The sequence below is a fragment of the Eublepharis macularius genome, chromosome 5 (assembly GCF_028583425.1).
Source record: "Eublepharis macularius isolate TG4126 chromosome 5, MPM_Emac_v1.0, whole genome shotgun sequence".
Lineage (NCBI taxonomy): Eukaryota > Metazoa > Chordata > Lepidosauria > Squamata > Eublepharidae > Eublepharis > Eublepharis macularius.
In genome coordinates, this window is record NC_072794.1 from 68,817,645 (window position 1) to 68,841,623 (window position 23,979).

The 23,979-nt window shown below is 41.5% G+C and overlaps 1 protein-coding gene across 1 annotated transcript; it reads right to left on the reverse strand.

The window, feature by feature from the left end:
* Positions 1–1,202: 1,202 nt before the first annotated feature.
* On the reverse strand, positions 1,203–21,065 carry LHX8 (LIM homeobox 8). Its single transcript, XM_054979633.1, has 9 exons — positions 20,772–21,065; positions 18,711–18,812; positions 17,984–18,148; positions 12,631–12,752; positions 9,592–9,812; positions 8,678–8,781; positions 3,860–3,955; positions 3,207–3,390; positions 1,203–1,774 (listed from the first exon to the last, which is right to left on the reverse strand). The coding sequence occupies exons 1-9, from the start codon at positions 20,850–20,852 to the stop codon at positions 1,698–1,700; spliced, it is 1,152 nt and encodes a 383-aa protein (XP_054835608.1). The 5' UTR covers positions 20,853–21,065; the 3' UTR covers positions 1,203–1,697.
* Positions 21,066–23,979: the final 2,914 nt, after the last annotated feature.

The following is a 23,979-nucleotide window of genomic DNA, read 5'->3' on the forward strand; positions in this document are numbered from 1 at the left end:
ATGAAGAATAAAGAGTTGAAAAGGGCCACAGGGCTATGAAATACATGAAGTTACAGGGTAAGACATAATTAAGGCCATTATATTTTGAGGCTCTAGGCCAGAACCTGGTCTGGCTTGTAAGTTCTGTTTTGCGTGTCACAGGACATGACAATTCTACATACCATCTTCAGCTTTCAGGAAAGCCTACATATGTGCTAAATGAAGAACACTAGGTGCAGGCTTAAGATTAGAATTGATAGAAGCCACTAGCTGCTAATGCAATAGTTAAGAAAATGGTTTTGTTGATTCCTTAACTTGTTCAGCTCAGTTATAGAAACTACTCATCCAAAGAGAAAAATTGCCAGTGGCAAAAGACTGCAGTATGATTTCAGATAGGTTCTTCCTAAAACTGTTTACCAAGAGCAGTTACCCCTTCCTCCCACTAACCAGGAAATGGTTTATTTTCCATGAATACAGGCAAAGGGCTACTACACATTATCTAGTGCAGCCAAAGGATCTCAAACAAAGATTTTATCTGCATCACCATCACCCAAACCCAACCTAAAGTTGTATCTCATGACTTGTCCAACTCCCCCTTAGTCCCCCTGCTCTTTGTGGCTCTCACAATAGCCCTGTTAGTTGCCTGAAACTTTTGTATCATAGTGACTCTCATTCTCTACATCCAAAAGGAAGGTGGCTGTGAACATAGGTACACACACACACACACACACACACACACACACACACACAACAATGAAGAAAGCTCTATCTGCTGAAGTGTTTGTGATCAAGCCATTACAGTGCCAGACTACAAAGAATTTAGGGACTCTTTCTGTCAGAGTGGTCTGAACTCCTCTATGTAAATTTTGCCTTGACCTATTTAATAGGGATGTACCACAGAAACCATAGTGCATGAAATATATACTGGAAAAATCTCATCCAGTTAGAGAGATTAAAATAAAATTAAGTGGTCCCAAACAGTATGTTTTTCATCTTGTAATGCACACTCCAGTGTTTCAAAACCATTTATAGCTGACAAATCATTTCATGTCAGATGTCATAGCCACCAATACAGAGGTCCCTGCCAAATCACTAAAAAAATTTGTGCTAGAGAGCACGCGGTATCTTTCCTTACAAGCTCAACTATTACAAGCATGTTGACCTTTATAAATACTCATAACCATATTATTAACACAATAGCGTGTTTGCTTGCCATGCTACAACAGAAGGTTTTATTTAGGTCATTTGAAGAACACTGGCAACTGAAGTTTTTGCCAGTTCACAAACATAAGCTTCAAAGTATAGGCTGCATGTAAATCAAATACAGGTAATATTTTAATAGCAATAACTTACAGATACAAACTAATGATGAACTACAATTTCACAAAGAATTGTAAACATTTTGTACACTTGTTAGTCCTGTCTTTTAGGCAAAGTGCTCTTTTGATGATAAATAAATTAACAAACACATAACTAGAATGGACTACTTCCAGACAATACAAAAAAAAATGTGTTTCTTTTTAATAAGTCTTGTAAACATATTTATGGAGAAGCCATAAAAGTGTCTTGCAGGCCAACTATACTTACATACCTGGGAAACAAAATTTTCTTCAAATGCTTTGGATGCTACTTTTTTTAACGATTAACTGAATTTCAATTAGAACACAATAGGCGACTCAAGAGTACCTCCTTAGTCTCATGTCCCTGAAATAAATGAATTAGCTGTGGCTTATTGGTAGTTGTGTCATTGAATGGGGTAGCAAAGGCTGGAGTCCAAGAGCAGAAGGTGAATGAGCTACAAAAATAGAAAGATTTGCTGGTCAGCTTGACTGGAAGTAGAAAAATAATATTTGTGAATAAAAATCCAAGCACACCAATATGGCTGAAGTACAGGACGCTGCACCCATTTTCACCTCTTCAACTTCTGTGACATGTACAGTTTAGCCTGCAATGACTGTGCTGTTTGTAAGGCACTCTGCTTGCCTCATTTAAATCAGAAATGCAACACCATGATTTTAATAAAAGCATTAAAGATGTCTTTCATGCAGTCTATGGAATATATGAATAAAACATGTGCATCCAGAGATGAAGCCCTTTTAACAAACCTGCTTAGAAGGATGAAAGCTATTGAAATCAGACCAATGGGATTGCTTTTCATCTAGAATGAGTATCTCTATGCTAAAGGAGGGATTTTTTTAACCTGCTTTGGAAATAATTATTTTCAACAAGCTGATTACAGCATTTCTGATATAAAAATCCCAAAGATTATAAGATTTTAGAAAATATTTTGGGTTGTACATGTAAGTTGAAGGCATTTTAAATCTAAGAAGGTGTAGCTTATGCACATATATTGTAATTTATGTTTTACATGAGGCATAACAAGACTCCTGGAGTGGAAAAGTCCAGCAATTAAAGCCAAATAATGTAATATTGTCCTTAGGAGTACCTATTCATGAATATAAATAGCTGTACTATCAGTCTAACAGATGTTATTTCAAAATAATGGACACTTTCTAACAGGAAACCCCGCCCCCAACTGACCAAAATTAAACATTTTCACAATAGGATGGATGGGATTATGGATTGTATATTCAAATGTGCATTGTATTTGTGGACCCACTATAATTTAAGCACGTGTTTATGTGAGTTGTCTGGTCAGTCACATTTTCTCTCAAGAACCCTTGTGCAGTTCTTGGTTATATCCAGTTTGGGCAGGGATAGGCAAGAGAGCTCAAGTAGAAAATATTAAAATAATTTGTATTAGAGTGAAAATTAATCTACAAAATGGTGTGGGAGCATTTGTTTTGGAATGTTCTCAGTGAAGAATACTTATCATGGGAAGAGATAGGTTCATGCATTATGAGACCCTGTGCCAAATTTGCTATACCACTCTGGTAACTAAGAAAGGCAGAACCACATAGAACAAATATTGAGAGGTTGCCATCTCAGCTAGGCTTCTGATGCTGGTATAGTTCTTTCCACATGATGCCACCCCTGACATTTTTTTATTTCTAAATTACTGGGACATATGAAAAGTATCCAAAGTTGATGGATGCTTGTTATATAATCTGCAAAATCTCTGCTGCAACCAAGAGGGATATAGTTAAATACAGACAGAGACAAAATCCAAGGATGGACTCTAAATAGACATGGTCTGAATTGCATCATTGAGCAAAGAAATGCATTTCACATTTTCTTACATCGTTATAGCAAGCTACTGTACCTACCATCCATATAACTATGTAGGGCAGTTAACATTGTTCCATCCTGGGGTACATATGCTGAATATGCCATTTCTTCTAGCATTGGTGGAGAAAGTCTAGAAGGCTGGACTGTTGAAACAGGTGTACTGGATGAATGATTGGGGCTCACATGTTTCTTATGGCGTGCTCTGCAGTTTTGAAACCACACCTAAAAGGAGAAGAAAAAAAACATTCCAACTGCATTCATTATCAGACATTCAATTACACATCAAGCACAAAATACTTAAGAAAAGGTAGCTTGTGGGTCTCAGCCAAATCAATGTCAGTGAAGATTTTTTTGCTTGTGTTCTTTGATTGACAGCCGGTAGCCCAAGTCCGCTGAATACATTGAAATTAGTGCAACCAACATATCTAGGTGGGCTTTCACAGTCTACTATGGATGATTTATGACTGCTACTGGCACATGCAAGAACACCCCTAAGTAATACTCCTTTAGTGATGTGAAAATATTTGAAGAAAGGAGAAAGTCTATGTTTTAGGACTGTTATCCAATGTTACATAAGACCCTTTCTTAGCTAGAAAATACAGATTTAATATTCAAACTGTTCTTGAGAGCTGCTTCATGTAACTAAGGAGCTTTGCTCATGGTACTTGTGAAGTAACTGCAATACAGTTACCTGTATCACACGCCTGCTCAAGCCTGTTCTTTCTGCCAGTTTTTGGAGTGTTTGTGCATCTGGATTGTTGTCCTGAGCAAATTGTGCTTGCATTACCTGAAAACGTAAGAAGTAGTTTTTTATTTCAGACTGTATTTTGATGTATTGTTAAATACTGGTAGATACCAAGATGCAGTCATGCTGCAAACGCCAACAGCAGTTTTGAAGGGTGCATTGTCCACATAAAAGGCTTCTAACCAGAGCAAGGTAGGTTAAGCCTATCCAATTACTAGGTTAGCCAGAGTGCTGTATCTATTACTGATAAAAATCAAAATAAGCATCAGCTCATTCATCTGAGAGCTGATTTAATGTGATGAAGTATTTGGGAAGCAACGTGGCTATACCTGCTTGTATGATGAATGTAGTGTTTGAATGCACCACCATGTGGTAAGAACTGGTCTTTACCCTGCCACTGAAATATAGAAAATTTGATGCCTTCTTTGCAATATTTGCACCCCTTTGTGAAAGAAAGTCATTGAAAAATTAAGTGCTCATTCATACCAATTTCCACCATAGGCGGGCATATTCATATAATATACAAATATTTAAAAGTACCTCCTGGTGAGGACCATGCTTAAAAGTAACACAAATGCTAATGGGAAAAGAACTCAAAAAAAATGGGAGTTCCCCATCCCAGTCTCTCACTGTTAATTAGGCTGCAATCCAGACACTTCCCTAGGAATGAGACCCATGGAATAAAGTGGGACTTCTGAGTAGATCGGTTTAGGCTTGTTTTCTTGATGTTGCCTAGGGCATATTATTGTGCATTTGTTCTTTAGCATTTACCTAATCACTCAGATAAGCAAAGAACAAGTTACAGGGAATCCTTTCAGATCATCATTATGAACAGGGGCATTAGTTCAAATTTGATGAAGAGAATTCTTATAGCCATAGCAGTAAGTCTGAATAATTCGTTTTAAATGCTGCTTAATTTCTAGAAGAGTTAAATTTTCAGTTCACATGATCAATTGAGCATAGCACTTATTGGTATTAATCTCACTGTCCCTGGCTATATTACAGGCCATATAAATCCCCAAATGTCCCAATACGGAATAGGCTAGATGGATAAAAAATACTCTTGATTTTCAACAGGTTTAATGCTATTTGGAAATTGATAGTTTGGCTTCTCACAGTTTCAACTGACTGTTATAGATCAGGCATTTGAATGTCCCCTATCGAAATTTAGTGTAGACTAAAAATGATCTGGGAATCCCTTTGTTAAACTTTTTTTTTAATTCTGCATTAAAAAACAAGTGCTCAAAAAAGAAGTTAGCTGCAGTTTAAATCTGTTCTTCTAGTTGCACCAACTGTAACAATCCTAAACACAAAGAGTTTAGACACCACTTCACAAAAATAATTAAAAGGTTGCTATGACCCCAGGCTAGCTGGGTCTCATCAGATCTTGGAAACTAAGCATCATCATTTATGATTAGTTCTTGGATGGGAGACCACCAAGGAAGTTCAGGGTTGCTACATGGAGGCAAGAAATGGTAAACCACCTCTGAAGTCTCTTGCCTTGAAAACCCCTGGAGTTGCTATAAGTCAGCTGCAATTTGATGGCACTTTCAACCACCATGATGAAAGTATCACTGTAATTGCTCAATTAGGTTAAAAACCTCCAACGAGAATACAAACAACCCAATAAATTTAACTTTTTAGGTTAACTAAAAATGCCTAGTCAGTTGTGTTAACTTAGAACTTAACATATGTTCTGGGAAATTCCATCTGATGGGAAGCAAGGGCCACCAAGATTAACACTTTTATAAAGAATGATGCAACCAAAACAGGAATCAAAAAGATATAACTGTTTCAGTAACTTCATATAAAGCATTTAAATTCATATTAAAGGCTATAAAGAAATTTATAGTTTATGGAACAACTTAATGCTTTGGATTCCAGCTAAAATCTCCATGGACAGAATGGTTGCTGTCTGTACAATGCACTTCCCCCTTCTCAATGCAATCCATTTCCCCCCCCCCCAAATGCTGTTCCAGGGGGACAGGGAAATACTGATGTAACTTGGGTGAAGGATCCAAGGTATACTATGGGATGGAGCAATAGGCAAAAATCACCACCATTTCCACATGGAAAATTTAGGAAGGATCCAATCCCATATGAGTAAGTTTAAGAGAATTCAATGATATGAGAATATTCAGCCTAAATTAACAGTGCCAAATATGGATAGGTCCAAGGACAGAAGCAGCAGCATGTTTCTGTGAACAAGGGTCTTTGCATCTTTGTGTCAATCTCCTCATGTAGCCCTTAGGGTTCCAGCTTATGTCTATTTTTACACAATAATCATCTCAATATACTGGATTGGATCCTATGATTGCACAAGGGGAAGATTCCCATGGTGGCATATTTCCCTACCTTCCCTATCCCCTAGAAGTCCTCTGAGACTTCCCAAAAGGAATTGTCAAGAGTCATGGGACCCTTGGACAAAATGCCCTGGGGCACAGGAATGATGCAAGGGATATCAAGCAAAATGCCTTCACCTTAGTTGTCATCTAACTAAACCTACAACTCCTGTAAAAAAATTTAAGTGTATTGAAAATACAGCCAAAATAAGGCATTTAATTCCTGTGCAGCTCAATCCTATACCTATTTAGCGTGGAGTAAGTCGCCATTAGTTAAACAGCTCTTATTTCCAAGCAGGATCACTGCTTGAGGTTACATTTTTTAAACCATATAAAATATGATGAAAGAATGGTTATATTGCTAGAGGTAATTACTTACATTTCAAAAAGTGGTGAGAAACTAACAGGCAAAGAAAGGTGTGGAGGGTCTACCAAGGGATAATATACTGAGACTTGGGAAAAGTGAATCTTTACTAATCATCAAGAAATGCATCAAAGATCTAGATTATGCTACTTCAGTTATACGAGTTTGGAGAGTATGCTCCACCCAGTTCTTTGGCATCCTTCCACCTGCAACTATTCCAGCATACATTAAACACCTAATAGTTCCTCATTCTGTAGAACATTTATGCTTGCATGCCTGAATGCTGCCCCCTCAGCAGTCCTATATGGGAGATACCATAATTTACCTTATTCAGATAGACTCTCCCAATGCATTTTGAGAAAGGTTGCCTCCTTATCCCATATACTATTGGAATGCCCTCATTATAAATTTTGTTGTGAATTATGGGATTTCTCCTGTTTTAACTAAATTATCTTCCATAGTATCAAAAGATAATATAGTCCCCTATCTGTTGGTGGATAGAGAGAGACCCAAGGACTCTTGGCTGTGGCCAAGTATCTCTCTACCATATTTTCCTTAAAGAAATAAAGACTCCTTATCCACTGCTCAAGATCACTGGATCAAAGGAGCTTGAAAGAAAAGGAAAGGAAAAGGGGAGGGGAGGGGAGATGTTCCTAAGAGATATTATGTGCACTCAAGTCCATAGTTTTGTACATTAGAGGGCTTTGTCACATTGTGCATCAGCAAGCCCATATATACAAAGCAGATACCTCTTAGAGGGCCACATTCAATCCCAACTCACTAATGTATTTACATTGGTAACATAAATATGTACCCTTGTTTTTCAATTGGGGGAACCAATATTAATCCCTGGGGTTGTAAGGACGAGTAAAGTAAAGTAGATAACAATTGTAATTTACTCTAAAATTAAGCATTTTGTATACTGCATCATATACTTTATATTTCAAGCAGCCATCTTTAAGTCTTCATTTAATTAATGCATAAAGCTTTAAGCTTTATTCTATCAGCAAATGGGTTCAATTATTTCTCAAGGCCTTAAAGATAACAATTAATTGTTTCTGGGAGAAAAATGCATACTTTTCATGCCTTTAAAACAAAGGTGGGGCCACATGGTCCACAGATGGTCAAGCATGAAGAAATATAGGGCCAGAACTTTAAAAATGCGGACATATGATCTATGCTTTGGCATAAGGGGTTGGACTGAGAGTCAGGACTTTGGTAGTTTAAATCCCACCATTGCTATGAGCTCAGAAGCCACTTCTCTCAGCCTCAGCTCCCCGGCTATATTGTGAGAATAACCACACTGATTTTGTTCACCACTTTGAGAGGGGCATTAATCTAGAAGGAGCGGTAGATAAGCACACTGTTATTACGCTGATGTGAAGAAATGCTGGTACCAAAACAGTGTGCGCCTTTATTATGCCTCAATATTGTCTATTAAGCCACCCTTTTTGCATCAAAAGGATGGCATTAGAACAGTTAAGAGTCCTTCTAAACACAGTGCTTATAACTACTTGGGCCAGACCATCATTGTGTGAATAGGATATTATAGTCAAACTGAAGAACCAGAGTTTTGATTGTCTCTTGCTGTAGCATTGATGACATTTGACAGACATTTGACAATGAAACATGTTTCCTGTAAAGCTATTTTCTGTACATTTTCTAGTCTCTCTTCATATTACATAGGCCTGAAACTATTTAGTCTCCTATTGTAATTATGTTTAGTGATATAAATGTCTGATTTAATGAATTTCAGCAAGTAGTCAAAACAGATCAGCATTTATGTTTTCACTTTACAGGATTACCAGCTGCCTTCAGGGAAATGAAATGTAAAAAGCTTGAAGAGTAACTATTTCATAAGAAATGGCTAGAATTTACAAAAGTAATCCAAAAACATGCTGTGTCTTGACACCAAGAGAAATAGTCTGGAGTGCCTAAAATACTTTCTGCATATCCAGCTCATTTTAACAGAATTCAAAAGTTATACACAGTATAAAATATTCCTTCCTCCCCCCAGCCATCTTAATTTATAGCATTGTACTGTGCCAGGGCCTCTACCTGCAGCTGATCTGCTGTGAAACTGGTCCGAGCTCTTTTTGCTGGTTTTGGATGATTAACATCTTGTTCTGTTAACAAAGCACCTTCTACACTAATACCGTTTCCTGAAATTAAAGAAAACACCACTAAGTCAAAGGACTGCTAGCACCAACATCAGTCAATTGCATACATTACACCTAAATACTTTTCTAGTATTTAGGGTATAATTAAATATGGAAATGGCAATGTTATTGTAGATTGCATCATTGGGATGTGGCTGGAATTTTTACTTTCATAACAAATGTTTCAAATCAATTGTATAATTTCAATAAGCATTTTAGCATCATGAAAAAGATTACATGAGCTTTAAAATAGCAGTATAGCGCACACAGGATTGCAAGCCAGTTTTCCTTGCCAGGGAATAATAGTGACAGATACTCCATTAACGTGAATAGTATATTCTAGAGTATAATGCCTCTTTTAAAAAAAATGTCAAGGGGAGAACTCAAGTCAATAATTCCAGTCTGCTCAACAAATAAATTACCATTACCTAGTAATCAAGTATAGCTAGGTTCCTTGATTCCTGTGGAATCCTACTGTTCAGTGGGAGAGTACAGGCAACAATTTACTAAGTGATAACATAATGCTGCGCACTTGCACAGTTCTTCTGAAGCAGCCAAAGGACAACTTTGTCACACAGAAAATTGGAAAAGAGATAAAGTTCTCTTCAATGTATGATTCAGCACTACAGCCAGCCAATTTTAAGGCAGTTTAGCTGAACTACAAAAAATCCCCACTTCAATCCATAAACTGCATTCTAACATCAATTAAATAAGACACTACATTTAAAAAGAGAGGGACTCAGTTTTCTTGAATCTACTTAAGATGGTGGCAAATATTAACAGCCTAAGAGCTTAACAAAAAAGCAGAGTTACCATTTTCTACTTCTCTTTTCAGATTATCCAACATACAGTCATAATGTACACGGCAGAGGACTTTCTCTTCAACCAAAGCAAACTCTTCTCCTGTGGAAAGCTGCCTTTTGCAGGAGAAACAGGCAAAGCAAGCCAAGTGATAAACATTTCCTTTTGCTCTTCGAACCCAGTCAGTAGAATGGATGTGCCTGCCACAACGAGAACAACGGGTTCCATATCGTCTACAACAAGAATGACAAAAAGATAAAACGATCAAAGAAGCCATTTTTGGTCTCATGTCACTCAGATTGTGAAGTTAACTGAGATATGAATTTACATAGTAAACACTTATTCTTACTGAATATGGACCACTTTCTTTACTAAACAACATACAGAACTGCTTGCCCTGCAGTATCTTTTTATACTTTGATATGTGACTCCCTCATGACTTCCAGAACTACTTGAGGAAAATGTAAGAGAAAATATGTAATGCAGTAAGGGTGTTTTGAGATTAGTCAGTACTGGAGCATTAAATGAGACAGGACTGATAACTGGATTGCTGAAAGTGTAATACCATAATTCTGCCTAGGAAACACAGGCACATCCCTGTTATACTGAATATTCTTTTCATGTTAGACACTAGTCCATTTATTGATATTGTCAAAGCTGTAAGACTTGGTACACTAAAGCATATGAGATCCCATTCGTGACAATACAAAAACTAATCCACATTAATATCCTAGGCACTTCCAAGATTTTGTAGTCTTCTCTTACATAGCATTACATCTGTATGTCTCACTAATTCCTAACTGGCTCACAGAAGTTATCAACTTTAAAAATGGTTTCCCTGATGAACCACCTTAAAAGCATAATGAAGCTTCAAAAACTCAGAACAAGACACTGGAAAAGTTTTGCACATCAGTCAGAAGCACTTGAAAAAACAAATAGATTTGCACTTACCTCTGAAACAGTTATAAAATACATCCCTTCTATACTGTTACATGGCCAGCATAACAGGAAAATTACAGAAAAGGAGGACTTTTACTTCTGAAGCAGACTAGTACTGCTTCAGAGGTAAGAGCAACCAAATAAGATAGCGACATTTAATTTATAAAATTAAAAAATGAGATAAAATTAAAAAATAGAAGCGTTTCCACCACCAGTAAGATCCTTACATCAGAATACAGTTACAGGCTAAACAGTATTCTTCCAACACCCCAAAATAGACTAGTGCAGGGGTATACAACCCCCGGCACATGTGCCAGAAACCCAGAGCATTTTGCTCAGCAAACAGGGCTGTTTCTCTACTCCAACCAGTCAAGGCAAGCCCCTGATGCACTTGCAACACCATTGTGGACAGCAGCATGGAAGGGAACAATAGGCATATTTTATGATCATCACAGCCTCTCACACTTCCCCATCTGCCATCTGAGGTCTCCTTGCCCCCTTTTGCTTGCTGATACACAAAAAACATATGTAGGCACTGTGGCATTTTCAGCACACGGAGGAGGTTGCCTACGCAATGCTATTTATACACTAACATGTATGAGATTAGTCAAATACAACATATTTCAAGACCATTGGATAAGTTCCAGTTCAAGTTCAGAACTCTATCAACTCCATGGCAAAGTCTGGCATATAATTAAACATCATTCATTGGAATCAGTGAAAAACTGCTGAATCATGTCTACTGTCCACAATGCAGAATGCAAAACTTTTAAATTACGCAATCTTCAGAATCAAGGGGGAAGGAAAAGGGAGGGGCTAATGAGAAAAAATGTGTACAAAAGTAGTTATAAGAGGCAATAAGAGGAGTGTCCAACTTTACTGAAAACGCTGTCTGATGCTGGCTGCCAAATGGCACTGAGTTTTTCCATTCCATCATTTACTAACAAGGCAAAAAAATGCTGATATATTCATATGTTATGTGAACATAGAACTTTGGTTTGCCAAAAAGCTATAATCTAAGTAAGTAGATGAGAATTTACATCTAGTGGTTGCTTACCCTACCATCATACTGCCAGTGAACACAATAGTAAAGAGTCCAGTAGCACCTTTAAGACTAACCACATTTACTGTAGCATAAGCTTGTCTGGCTGCTTATGCAACAATAAAGTTGGTTAAAGTGCTACTGGACTCTTTACTATTTTGCTACCACAGACTAACACGGCTAACTCCTCTGGATCAGTGAACACAGGCACCAGATACTACTAAGAATAGTACCTTCCTTTCCTTTAGCACAGGCTGTAAAGATAATTGGCTCTGTAAGGAATGCATCCTTAAAATGCTCATATTTCCCTATAGGACACATTAAACTGTGCGTGGCCTACTATTTCACAGTTTCAAAGGATACTTAAGACAACATTGCTCAGTTCCATCTTCTTGCCTGCAATACGCACCAAGTGTCTGTGCAAGTGCCAAGCAGCCAAACAAAATCATCTAGAGCATTTAAGTTATGAAGGGAGGTTTCTCTTATATTTATTTAAATGGAAAGAGAAAACAGGCTTCAGGAAACACACTCTTCAATGACTGCTCAAGTTCCTCCCTTTTAAACTGTGACACAGAATCCCTCCTCATAATTTAAAGAACCCATGCCATATTGTATATGCATCAAAATATACATCTTGTGGCCAAATAGGTGAGGCACTGGGGGATCCATTAATGGGTAATAGCAATTACGGAGAGGAAAGAAGTTTTGACGATTCCTGCCATGTTTTTGCCAATTGAAATTGGCCTTCTGGGAGAGGGAAGAGTCAGGCACCCTATTCTTTTCTCTACATAGCAATGGGTGGGGGAGGGGTTATTGAGAATTGGTGAAAATGCATACAGAAAGGTTAAACCCCTTCTGAACTGCATACCAATCTAATTTCTCTTTTGATCCTTACTGTACATCTATTTCCACAGCATTCATTTTTAAGCAGCACATACTTGGACTGGATTCAGCTGAATACAATATAGTGTTGCTGGTAGATCATCTGCAGCCACAAAACCTGAAAATTTCAGAAGTCTACACCAATAATTACACAATTCTAATACCACACATTAGAGAAGGAAGCATACCTGAAATAATCAAGTTTACAGAAAATATCTTTGTCTTTGATGTAGCAGCTGGTATGTCTTCCTAGAGAAGTTCTGCAAACACTGCAAGAGAGACAGCGCACATGCCAGCACAAATCATTTACCTAAGAAAGAAAAAAAGAAGAGTTACATGTACAATGCTATTGATGATTTTACATGAAAAAGAGCCCTTAAGAAAAATAAATCTAAGTCAACATTTGAGAAGTCCAAACAGGAGACAACACATGTTTAAGAAAAACAGCTTACAGACAAGAAAATTCACATATAAGTTCCTATGTTAAAAGAGATTAAGTAATTTTGGATGTGGTGTCCAAAGGAAAAAAAGTCCATATATGGACTTCTATTTTTTTTCCTTCTACTTTTTTTATATAAAAAACAGGAGAAACAAAAAATCAAATTAATGAAGAACAAGCCATAGAATAATCAATTGAGAGGGATGTTTGTCTGAACAAATCATGAGAAAGTTATTCTCATTTTAATGAGATCTTTATTTTCATTAAAAGAAGACACAAGTGAAACTGTAATCAGGAACAACTGGCAAGATACAGATGAATGAAGATACGCTAGGTCCTTAAACTATTTTCAGTGACAGTTCATGCAAAAAAATAGTCTAGTGAAGATACACTTCAAGCCATAAACTAGTTAAGAATTTGGATACAGGTTTATATGCAAGTTAATCTGGTCTTTAGAAAATAATTATTTACACAAGGTTTAAAAGTATCACTATTAGAAGAGAGAACATGACATATCAGGCTATGAATTTGTTATGCTTAATCCACCACAGCGGTGTAAACTGACACTATGACATCTTGGACTGTGCTAAGGAGGAATTTTTATTCATGACAAAACAGCTTACTGTTTTATCATGGATCATTAAGAAATACGCCAAAGCTTACTTGACTTGTTAGAGCTAAAAAATGGAACTCCAGAGTTGTGCCTGATGAAAACTCTAGAAATGTAACTTCCTTAAAACATGTGGCAACATGGAAATTTATTTATTATTTATTTACTTATTTATTACATTTCTAGACTGCCTTCCCCGTTGGACGGGCTCAGGGCGGTGTAACAACATACAATTTATAACATACAGTTTAAAACAATAAAAACATTATAAATAAACATTTAAAACATTATTCCATGTGTAATAATATGACAGGAATTGGAGTTGTGGCACTGTGGAAGAGGTTGTATCTCTTCTGTACCATTTCATCAAACATAACACACTGTGGAGGCTTTAAAGCCCTTGGGGGGATGGGGGTGGCTGGGAGAAGAGAGGTGCTCATCTTGTGTCTGTGCTTCTCCCTGCCCCCATCAAGAGTTTCAAACAGATGGAGCCATTACCAGTCAGGAACTTATTCCTACTACTTCAGAATTGTTTATTTGCTTCATTTATACCCCCCAGTGAGAACCCAAAGAGTCTTACATTCTTCTCTCCTACATTTTACCATCACAACAACCTTGTGAAGTAGGTTAGGCTGACAGTGACTGACCTAAGGTCCACCAGCAAGGTTCTATGGAAGAGCATAGATTTGAACCTTGGTCTTCCAGGTCCTATTCTGATACTAACTATGACACTACACTGGCTCTCACTGTGGCCATAAACCTGATTGGGGCCCTTGAAACTGCTTGTAGGCTGGAGTTTCTTGACTGAATTTGCAGTCAAGGAACACCAGGAAAAAAATCAAAGGTTGGTCTTTGATTAGGAAATGAGCCAATACAAACATATAAGCTACGATACACTATTGTCTGACTTGCTCAGTACTGCTTACTACAACCAAAGGTCTTTTAGAAGTATTCCAATGTATCATGAGAATCAATGAGGCCTTCAAACCAAAAGCAACAACAGTTACAGCTTTTCATACAAAAAACCATGTTCTAATTTTATCAAGCAGCTCCTTTAAATCATGTTAGAGCAATTAATAAAAACAATTATGTTTTTCTAACAATTATGAGGATTTACTGAGACATACCCCAGAAGAACAGAACAACTGAGTTACACAGAGTTTTGTGGAGCAAAGTATTTAACATATACTGTAGTGTAAGAGAAGTGTTACCTTTCTCATCTTTTGCCCGATAGTAGATATTAGATACTGCTTAGTATTTGAGTCTTGCATCATAAACTATTAGACAATCTCTTGCAAGATTCCATTATCTAATATCAGTGGTTTTTACAGTAAAAGTCTATGATGTTAGAATTCCTTATTTGATAAAGAGTAAGACTTCTTTGCTTGAGAAACAAAAACACCAGCAAAATCAGGTGCCAGGTTAGGATAGTCAGTTACAGTAAAAGGTACTAGCCCACTTTAGCCAACAGCATTTTAATGAGCAAAGTTTATAAATAAATAAAAAGAAAATCATTTTTCAAATTATGCTCTTGCCACTAAAGCCACATGAACAATAAAGCTCTAATTATAACTCAGGCATTTTCAATATTCAGTATGTAATAAACAGAATTTTATGCAAGACAATAAAGCATTAGATAATACTTGTGTATATTATATATATGAAATATTTAAGAATGTTTTAATGCAACTATTTTTGTTTGCAATATTATTTATAAAATTTACATGACTCCTGAATTGAACAGTAGAGTGTTTTCAAAGTTATGTTTAACGCAATACCCAAGCATGCTAGTAGTCCTATGGTCATTGTATGAGACTATCTATCCAAAACTTTTCTTTACTACAGAAGTTTTTTTTAATTTTCAGCCATTATTTCCCCTATTTCTCAGACTGCAAAAAGGTAAATATATAAAGACAATATAAAATGTAGATATCTCAAATTTTGCAATTTTGTTTTTTTAAGGCACTATACTTTTAAATATGATACACAATTCTTGAAGGAGGAATCTCAGTTACATATATTTAACACCCCCCCCATATTTACCATTGCTTCAAAAGTTCTGATGATTTTACAACTCCACAAAGAGAGCTACGATTTATTGGCTAGAGTCTGCACCAATATCCAGATTTGCTTTGCTAATTGATCTGGATTCAAGGCACATCACTGTAAGATCAACTACCTCATAGGAAAAGAAATCATACAATTGCAAATTTTACCATCAATGTAGCCACAGTACTGTTGCATCTTTTACTATAGTATATAAACTTAAACCCACCTATACTACATTTACATTATGTTAACTTGTTTAACAAGACCCTGCATTATCAATTTACCTATTAGAGCTGAATGGCGGGTAAATTTACTGCAATAATTGTACTTCAGTAGATCAGCTCCCATCACATTACTGTAATTATGAAATGCATGTATTCCCCAAATGTTTCCTATGCAAAAATTAATAGTCAAATGGACACATGCATCCCACAAAATAATTTGCATTAGAATTCACCATGCCCTAGTCCCAAATTCTAGCTACTAGAAAATCATTGTGTTTCTGGCACAAAGAAACATAATAGTATACTTCCAACAGGAAGAAACAGGGGATACTACTTGTATCTATCCCACATTTTATGCAGATATTAAAATAAGCATAACTATCAATCGCAATATCACTTCTTTTCAATAGTTTCAAAATGAGGGAAGAAATTAAAATCAATATTTTTTCCAGAGTGGGCAGCTACTGGTCAATGATAATATCCTTTTACAAAATTGGGTTGTTAGGAACAACTTTCCCCAGTGAGCATATAGCAAGTAGGTATCTTTAGAGATCATAGCACTAACTGAAAGTGCAGTGCCTTAAGCTGTTTGGCAGTAAGTGGAAGACACACATCTAGCCTAGATGCTAACTTTTGGGGTCCAAAAAGGGGGAGAGGGAATGACACCCAGTATTTTCCTAGAGTGACAATATTAGGACTAACTAAATGATCAAGAAAGCAATTCCTGCATAAGATAACAACAAAAACAATTAGCCTTCTGATCAGACGCAAGGACTATTTTCCTGCTCTACTTTCATTCTCTGTGTTGTGGAGCCCATGAGGTCTGATAAGAGATTAGTTTTTACTTCATGGAAGAATAACCATTATTTCTCTGTCTTAACAGCCCTTGTTACACCCTGAAATTTATTTCATACCTAGGAGTTTTATGAGATTAGTTTATCACAATGCCTTCTGTGCTCCTTACGTAGTCTACCATTCCCAGAAACATCTTCCCTTCTCCTTTCATTCTTGGGTGTGGGGGGGGGGGGAGTGAATTTAATAACATATCTGAACATAAAAAAATATAGTATAACACTGTACCTTTCTTTTTCAACTGGACTTTTAGTGTTTAGTATTTACTGAGAGCTGTATTTAACCAATAGAGATCATTCATATCAGTTTAATGGCTCAAATGAAACAAAGCAATTTTAGTTCTCTGAAGCGATGTGTTAATTCACTTAAACCATATCAAATTGACTTAGTTTGTGTTCTGTTGTTGTTTTAGGAAGCTACAACTAAACTCAGAGTTTGATTATGAAATCCATATAATTGTCTTTTTTACAAACAAAGTAAATTTCAACTTGGATTACTGGATACTAACTAGCTGCAAATTAGCCACATTACATTTAAAACAGGTGCTTTAAGTGTAGGAGGGAGAACAGGGCATAATTCTGAATTAAGGTCCTATCAGAACAATGGCTTTGTATTACATCTATGATAATTCTAGATGCTTAATATCTTTGTCAATTTTAAAGAAAAGGTTAAAGATTAAAGTTACACAATCAAGGAACATGTTTTTGTATACATATGCTAATTATAATTTCATCTTGTAGTAGTTTTTGTTAAGCTTTCCCCTTCCCCAAAGGACTATGATAGAAACCAACTTTTTAAAGGTGCTAGCTAGACAAGAAGTATTTAAAACAACAAAGTTATACTGGTCACACACTGAAGAAATGCAGTGGTTTAGCAGAATCAGTCCAAAACGTCTCTTTAATCAGAGAAGTGGATATTTCTGCTTGTTTGCGGTCTCAGAGAATAGATTTGAAAGCAAGAGCCATTAAATCAGAACTATTTTTTCCTATAGGATTGCATTAACGACTTGGCTTTTGTTAATTTTCCAAAGGGAGCTATTACCATTCCTTTGCCCTGTCTCTATCCTAAAAGCAGATGCTCCTGAAATTTATTAATATACAACGTCGACAGGGCAATCCTTACAAAAGCCACGCTCTTCTAACCATTGACTTTAACGGAGTAAGGAAGGTGCCGCTATGCAACCATTCACGCCTGTCTAGTGCTAAACATCCAGCCTGAAAGATTTTTCTGAGGGACTCAGAAGCTCGAACACTATTTCGCGGCAGGCCACTTTCTGCTCCGGCCGGCCACGAAGGCGGCTCTCTGCAACGTTTGCCTTCCTCCAAGCTCAGAAGCACCCAGCCCAAAGCCCCTCTGGTGTGGCTTACCTTGAGCAGGTACTTGTCGATGATTTCCAGGCCACAACTGTTGCAGACGCACTTGCTGGGCGCGCAGCCGCCCGAGCCGGAGGCCAGCGAGCGGGGCGAGGACGACGGCGACAGCGGCGTGGACGACGAGCAAGAATCCTCGTCTCCCGCCGCCTCTGGGCTCACCTGAGGGGAGAAGCAGAGAGAGCCACGCGCCGCCAGGTCAGTCCGCTCCTTGGCACGGCGTCCCGCCCAAGTAACCCCCGCCCCGCCAGGGGCTCCAGGCTTGGGAGCCGGCGCCGCAGCAACAAAGCGGGGCTGGCAATGGGACCGGGCAGGGGCCTTCAAGAACGCGGCTCCAGTCCCAGAGCCCACTGGTTCCTCTCTGGGCCAAGGGAAGGCCACGCACTCTCGGGCTTTCTCGGCTCTTTCTGACTGTCCCGCACATTTCAGCTTCACCAAAAGGCGCGGAGGTTAAAAAAAACCAAACCCCCACGCCCGCCTCTGGGCCACCCAAGGAGCTTCCTGACCGGCCGGGTAGGAGACTGGAGGCCGCGGGGCTGAGAAGCCACGCGCCACCGCCTTCTCTCATGCTCGGCCAGCGTGGCTGCGGCGCTCCTGTCCCTCCGTCTCCTCGGCACCCCAGGGCCCCAACTCAGTGAGCGAAACACCCCCAGTCTTCGGCTAGACACGCATCTCTTCGAGGCGGCCGCCTAGCCCCTCCAGCGCGCTGCATGCTCTCACTCACCAGCCCCGCTTCTCCCGCGCTTTTCCGCCTTCTTGCAGTCGCCGCTGCGGCGGCAGCAGCCCCCGCTGCTCGCCCGCACTCCTCAGCCATGAGCCCCGGGAACTGTGAAGAGAGACCAGACGAGGAACCGCTGAGCGCGCCCAGCTCCAGGGAGAACTGAAGCGGGGACTCCCCGCCGGGCGGGGAGAGAAAGGTTAGCGACCCTCCTGGCCCCTCGAGTTAAACGAGGACAATTAGAGGGCGAGGGCGGCCCCGAGGCCGCGAGCTTGAATGGGGCCCTTGAGTAGTAATTGCGGCGGCAGCCCAAGAAGCCCGCCTGGCGCTCGTGCCGGGCGCGATTTGAATGAAAATGCCTCAGCTTGCGCGGGGCTCGAGCGACTCGCCGCAATTAGAGCTCGCCAGCCACTTCCAGCTCAGGGCCTCTGAGGTGCAAATTGCCACTTAAACCCTCGAGCCGAGTCAACAGGCCGAGGTGCTGCTAGACTCGAGGATTACCGGGAGAAAGGGAGGGAGGGGGCGACGCGCACACCCCAGCCCGCAGGCCGGAGAAAAAGAAGTCCCCGAGTGGAGGAGAGGACTGAAAGCCAGCCAGCTGAATTTAATTGGGGGGGTCATTAAAGGCAATCGCCCCTTCGGTCAATGGGAGGCTGCTTTCAAGAGCGCTTGAGGCGGCCAAGAGGCTGCAAGACCAGCGCCGAGGGACTGGCAACGCACTCGCTTTGTGCGCACGTCGGGCGCCATTAACGACTTGAATGCAGAACAAAGCGGACCCAGAAATGCCCCTGGCCCGACCCAGTCTCAAACTACTCTTAGTGTAGACTGGAATGCAGTCGAGCCGCTAACTCGAGATCACTTCAAGTGAATTAGTTTTCTTTTCCAGTTAAGAGGGGAGTTCAGCGCATCCGCAGGGGATCAAGGGGGTTTCCAGGTCGCTTTAGTGATTGCTTGGGCTGGGGACACCCGGAGAGCAGAGAACCAGCACCCGTTTATTCCCTGGTAGCCACACCGAAATCCTGTTTTGAGAGGTCTGAGCTGCTAGTGATAAACCTTCGCCTCTTTATGCAATGTCTGTTCAGGCGCAAGAACTTACTTGGGGGGGGGGGGGGACGAAGTTGTCAGAATTTCGCCTTAGCGGGTAGAGGGACAGGATCCCGAAATCACTAAACGGGTTTTTGTTAAGCTCATTCGTCTCCATTGCAACTGACAAGCCTCCTCGGGTCAGCCCAACTGGAGCAAGGCGATTTGCCAGTTTACACTGATGTAAATGGTTCTTCAGTAAGGGCGCAGTAAAAACTGCCTGCCCAAGACGCTAAAGACTAAAACGGCACCCGTCGCCCCAAATATAACAACCAACACACCCTTCAAGTATTTCTTCAAGTGGTGTAACAATCACTTACCCCGGAGTAGTCCCATCGAGACCAACAGAGGTAGCTTTGTGGATCGTGACCCTGACTTGTTGATCGCCACGATGCGTTTTTAAACGCCAGAATTTATTGCCTCAAATAGTTCGAAACGGAACCAGAAAACATAATCCTCATGCCTTAAAGTGAAAGGGACTACTCCAGAGTAAAAAAGGCTGAAGTAGCGCCAGAGTCTTCCACACTCAGATATTCGATTTTCTCTCTTTCCCCGCCCTGAAGACGTTTCCTACCGAGCTAACATTGTGTTTTGTTCTGGTGAGCCAGGCATTTAAATTGGGTTGAAGTGCGGTGAAAATGGTCCCTTTTCTCTCCTTGTAAATCCTTTGCCAGCCAGTGTGTAGCTTTTTACAGCCGTTAGGTAAAACGGTGCCAATTGGGGGGGGCGAGGGGGGAGCTGCCTCTGCCTCGCCCAAACAGCGCGCAGCAAAGAAACACAAAGAGTTACAGACAAAATAATTCCTGCGATCAACAAGCCTCTGGGCCCGAAAAGGCCCTAGTGAAGCTAATGGAACTACTCCGGAGTAAACTGGACGGCAGCTATAAAGTGCGACGAATTCGAATCCACTCCCCAGGCTGGTCTGGCCAGAGAGTAAGGCAGGCGATGTCCTCAAGCGAAGGACCAGGCGAAGGAGCCGCTCACCTTCTCGGAGGCGATACGAAGCGTCGGCACGTCCTTGTCGTCGAGTTTACAGACAAACATCTGGTTGCTCTTCCAATACATGGCACTGGGCTGGCAGCTCTCCTCACATACCAACTCCAGAAAGGACGGCGCTCCCCCCGCGTGGAAAAGCCACTCCGGCCCGGGCAGGGGGTGGGAGTGAAAAGGCAAGCCAGGGCAAACAGGACACGAACCACCTAGCCCTCCTCCCCTTCGGTCTCTCCGGTCTCCTTCAAGGCCTATGCACAACTTCTCTCGCAGGCTGCTTCTGCCCGAGCTCCCTTCCCTACTTTACTGATGTCAGACCCTTGAGGGGAAAAAAGTTTTGTTTCAAGTGGGTGGAACCTCGCAAAGGAAAAAAAACCCCTCTTGGCAGGCTGTTGCAGCCTCACCTCCTTGTGTAAAACCCGCCTTCTGTACATGTTCAGATCTTTATCGTTACAAGCAAATTCACTCGAGGGACTGGGATTTTTTTTTTAAAAAAGAGAGAGAGTCGAGGGTATGCTAACTCTGGATTAGCCACTTCACTGCCCCCCCCCCTTCCCTCTCTCTTCCTGCTCGTCCAACCAAAGCCTCAGTTTTCCATCAGCGTGAAACACAAGGCAAGGCGTACAAAACAGACAGTGAGCTTCCCTTCTAGCATCCTGGCTATGCAAGCCTGGAGAAAACTCTGCGTTCCTTTAGGAGGCTTTTTATGTGATGCTTTTAATTAAATAATAATAATAAAAAAGAACCGCTCTCTCATTATAGAAAAAAAGGTAGAACATCTGAGATGCCCCTAAAACAGACACGAAGCCAGATTTGAGAAATCACGTCTGAAAAGAATCCAACTTGGGGCTAATTGGACTAGGGGCAAATTTCAGGTGGGGAGTGGACAGTCGGCTGAATGCAGACGGCTTCGGACAGAAACCTGCTGCTTGCCAAATTCCACCTCCACTCAGTTTGCTGGAAGGTGATGATGGTTTCTTGACAGGCCATGGCAGATTCCTGAAGTGCCCTTCGCTAAAGAACCGGGGCCAAGCCAACAGCTATTATGGGGGGGGGGGGGGGGAGAGAGAATCAGACGAGTGAAGATCTTCTCCCAGGAAAGCTTTGAAAGCAATATTATCCATGGACCGCTCATGAGACACGGGGGGCCTTTCCCTTCCTTAGCGCTCCCTCCTCTTTCTCCTCGCTGTGCCTTCGGTCTCAAGATGCCAGGGAAACGGCCAGCAACGTGGCATCGAACGCTAAGCGGGGTTTGTGGCCTCGGGAATGGGAGTGAATATATTAATCTGTCCGTCTTCTCCCTGAGTTGCAGGACCCTATCCTAACGCGTTGAACGAAGCTGGCTCCTAGAACTGCAGTCGTGCAATCTGATCATGCCCGTGGTTGCACGGAAGGGGCTTACAACGCAACCTTATGCAGAGCTACTCCGGTCGAAACCAGGAGTAACTCTGCACAGGACTTCTGCGAAGTGCTTGGAATCGCGCGGGGTCTTATGAGGCTGTCCGGAATGATTTCTTTGGAAGTTAGGCCCGACTCTAATCTACGGGACTTGCCTGCTTAAGAGTAAGTGGGTTTTTTTTCTTTTGAGAGAATGGAGAGTTATAGCTCGATCTTACTGTGTTTAGGATTGCAATGTTTGTCTCAAGATCACACGCCCCGTCTACAGCTTTCAACAACTTTTCTTTTCCATCTTTCTCCCATGTAAATTCGGTCTCGGGTATGGTCCATTGCATAACCTGATACGGTCAATCTTAAATGGTTTGAGCAGGCCGTTTTGCACTGTATACGCGTTTGTTTCCCTTCGGGCTCCAAAATCTATTTGGAAGGTCCCCGGATAATTGGTTGCGTGCACGACAATGAAGCGGCGCGAAATCGATCAAGCTTAGCCTGTGTGGATTCTTATCGCATAACGAGCCGTTAAATGTTAAGGGCTCGGGTGGTTTTGAAGTGATGTCGGCTGGCGCTGGGCTGCTGCAGCCGGCAAGTCAAAACATCCGACGTGAACGTGGGGACAAATGAGCGGAGCAGGCAGGGAAACCGCGGGGGTGTAGCGAACCGTGGTTCTCAACATTCCACCGCCCGAGCCAAGCGGCCAGCGCGCGCCTCGCAGGACTGGGCGGAGGAAGCCTGCCGGCGACGGGTGCAGCGACGCTGACTGGCGAGGGCAAAATTCCGGGGGGGGGGGGGAGGTTCGGGATCGGGACGCGGCCCCAGCTAACCCGCCGACAGCCGCCTTAACTGCAAGGTTAGGAGCGTCTTTCTCCCGGGGAGATCTCCTGACCCTCCCCGCAGCATTTTCAGCGGCGAACGATTGGAAGGGGTGAAACTTCCAGAGCGCGTTGCCTAACCGGTGACCTTCCTTATGCCGAGTTCTGCTGACCAGCCCCGGAGCGGCAGCGCTCAAGGCTTTTTAATGCGCTCGGGCGAGCTGTCGCATAAGGAAAAGTTGGAGGGAGGGGAAGGGAAGAGAGGACGTCCCGGTGTCAGCGAGACGGCGACAGTCTCCTTTGCAACGCAGCAACTGGCTCTCATTCAGGACAGGGCGGGGGAGATACGCGCGTGCTGCTCGTCAGATCCCCTCCTTGAAGGTTGGACTTTTTTCATCTCCCCCCCCCCCCGCCCTTGTTTCCCGCTCCTGCCCCTCGCCAGGCTCCAGTCTTTCTTAAGATGGGACGGTTCTTATCTCAGAGACTGGCATTGCTCACCCCAGCACCAGGGCAGTATGGATCTCCGATGGCTCCGTGAAAGTGACAGCTGCACTTCCGCAGAAGGAGCACAATGGAGGCGTTCGTCTGGACGCGAGGTTCATTGTGTATGTGAAAGAGATGGCACTAAAACGGCTCCTTCCTAAAACACACACACACACTCACTTTCTCTCACACACGCAGATACCCTCTTGAATGGATGTCCGGCATAGGCTGTAGACTCCTTAGTTAATAAAGAACCTTCGGGTCCCCTTGTTGTTCTGTTTTTACATCCGGAAGTTAAAAACAAAAACTGCTTCTTCCATCCTTTGGATGAGAAAAATGAAAAGACCGGGTTCCTCAGGCCTCTAGACCTCAGAAGAATTAACACCACCACGATCCACAGTCCCCTCGGATCTTCGCCCCCCGTCCTTGCGGGAACTTAAACACGTGTTCGGGGCCTTCACCTGGAAGGTGCGAGCAATTATAAAGGCCGTCGTCCTGGTCTGCCAGGGCCG

Bases quoted from the DNA above. Each gene is read 5' to 3' on its own strand.
- LHX8 (XM_054979633.1), bottom strand. From the start codon at position 20,852: ATGTATTGGAAGAGCAACCAGATGTTTGTCTGTAAACTCGACGACAAG. The intron at 12,753-17,983 runs GTAAGCCACACC...TTTCTTTCTTAG, and splicing joins TCGACAAGTACCTGCTCAAG to GTAAATGATTTGTGCTGGCA. The intron at 3,956-8,677 runs GTAGAGGCCCTG...TTACGTTTTCAG, and splicing joins TCACAGCAGATCAGCTGCAG to GTAATGCAAGCACAATTTGC.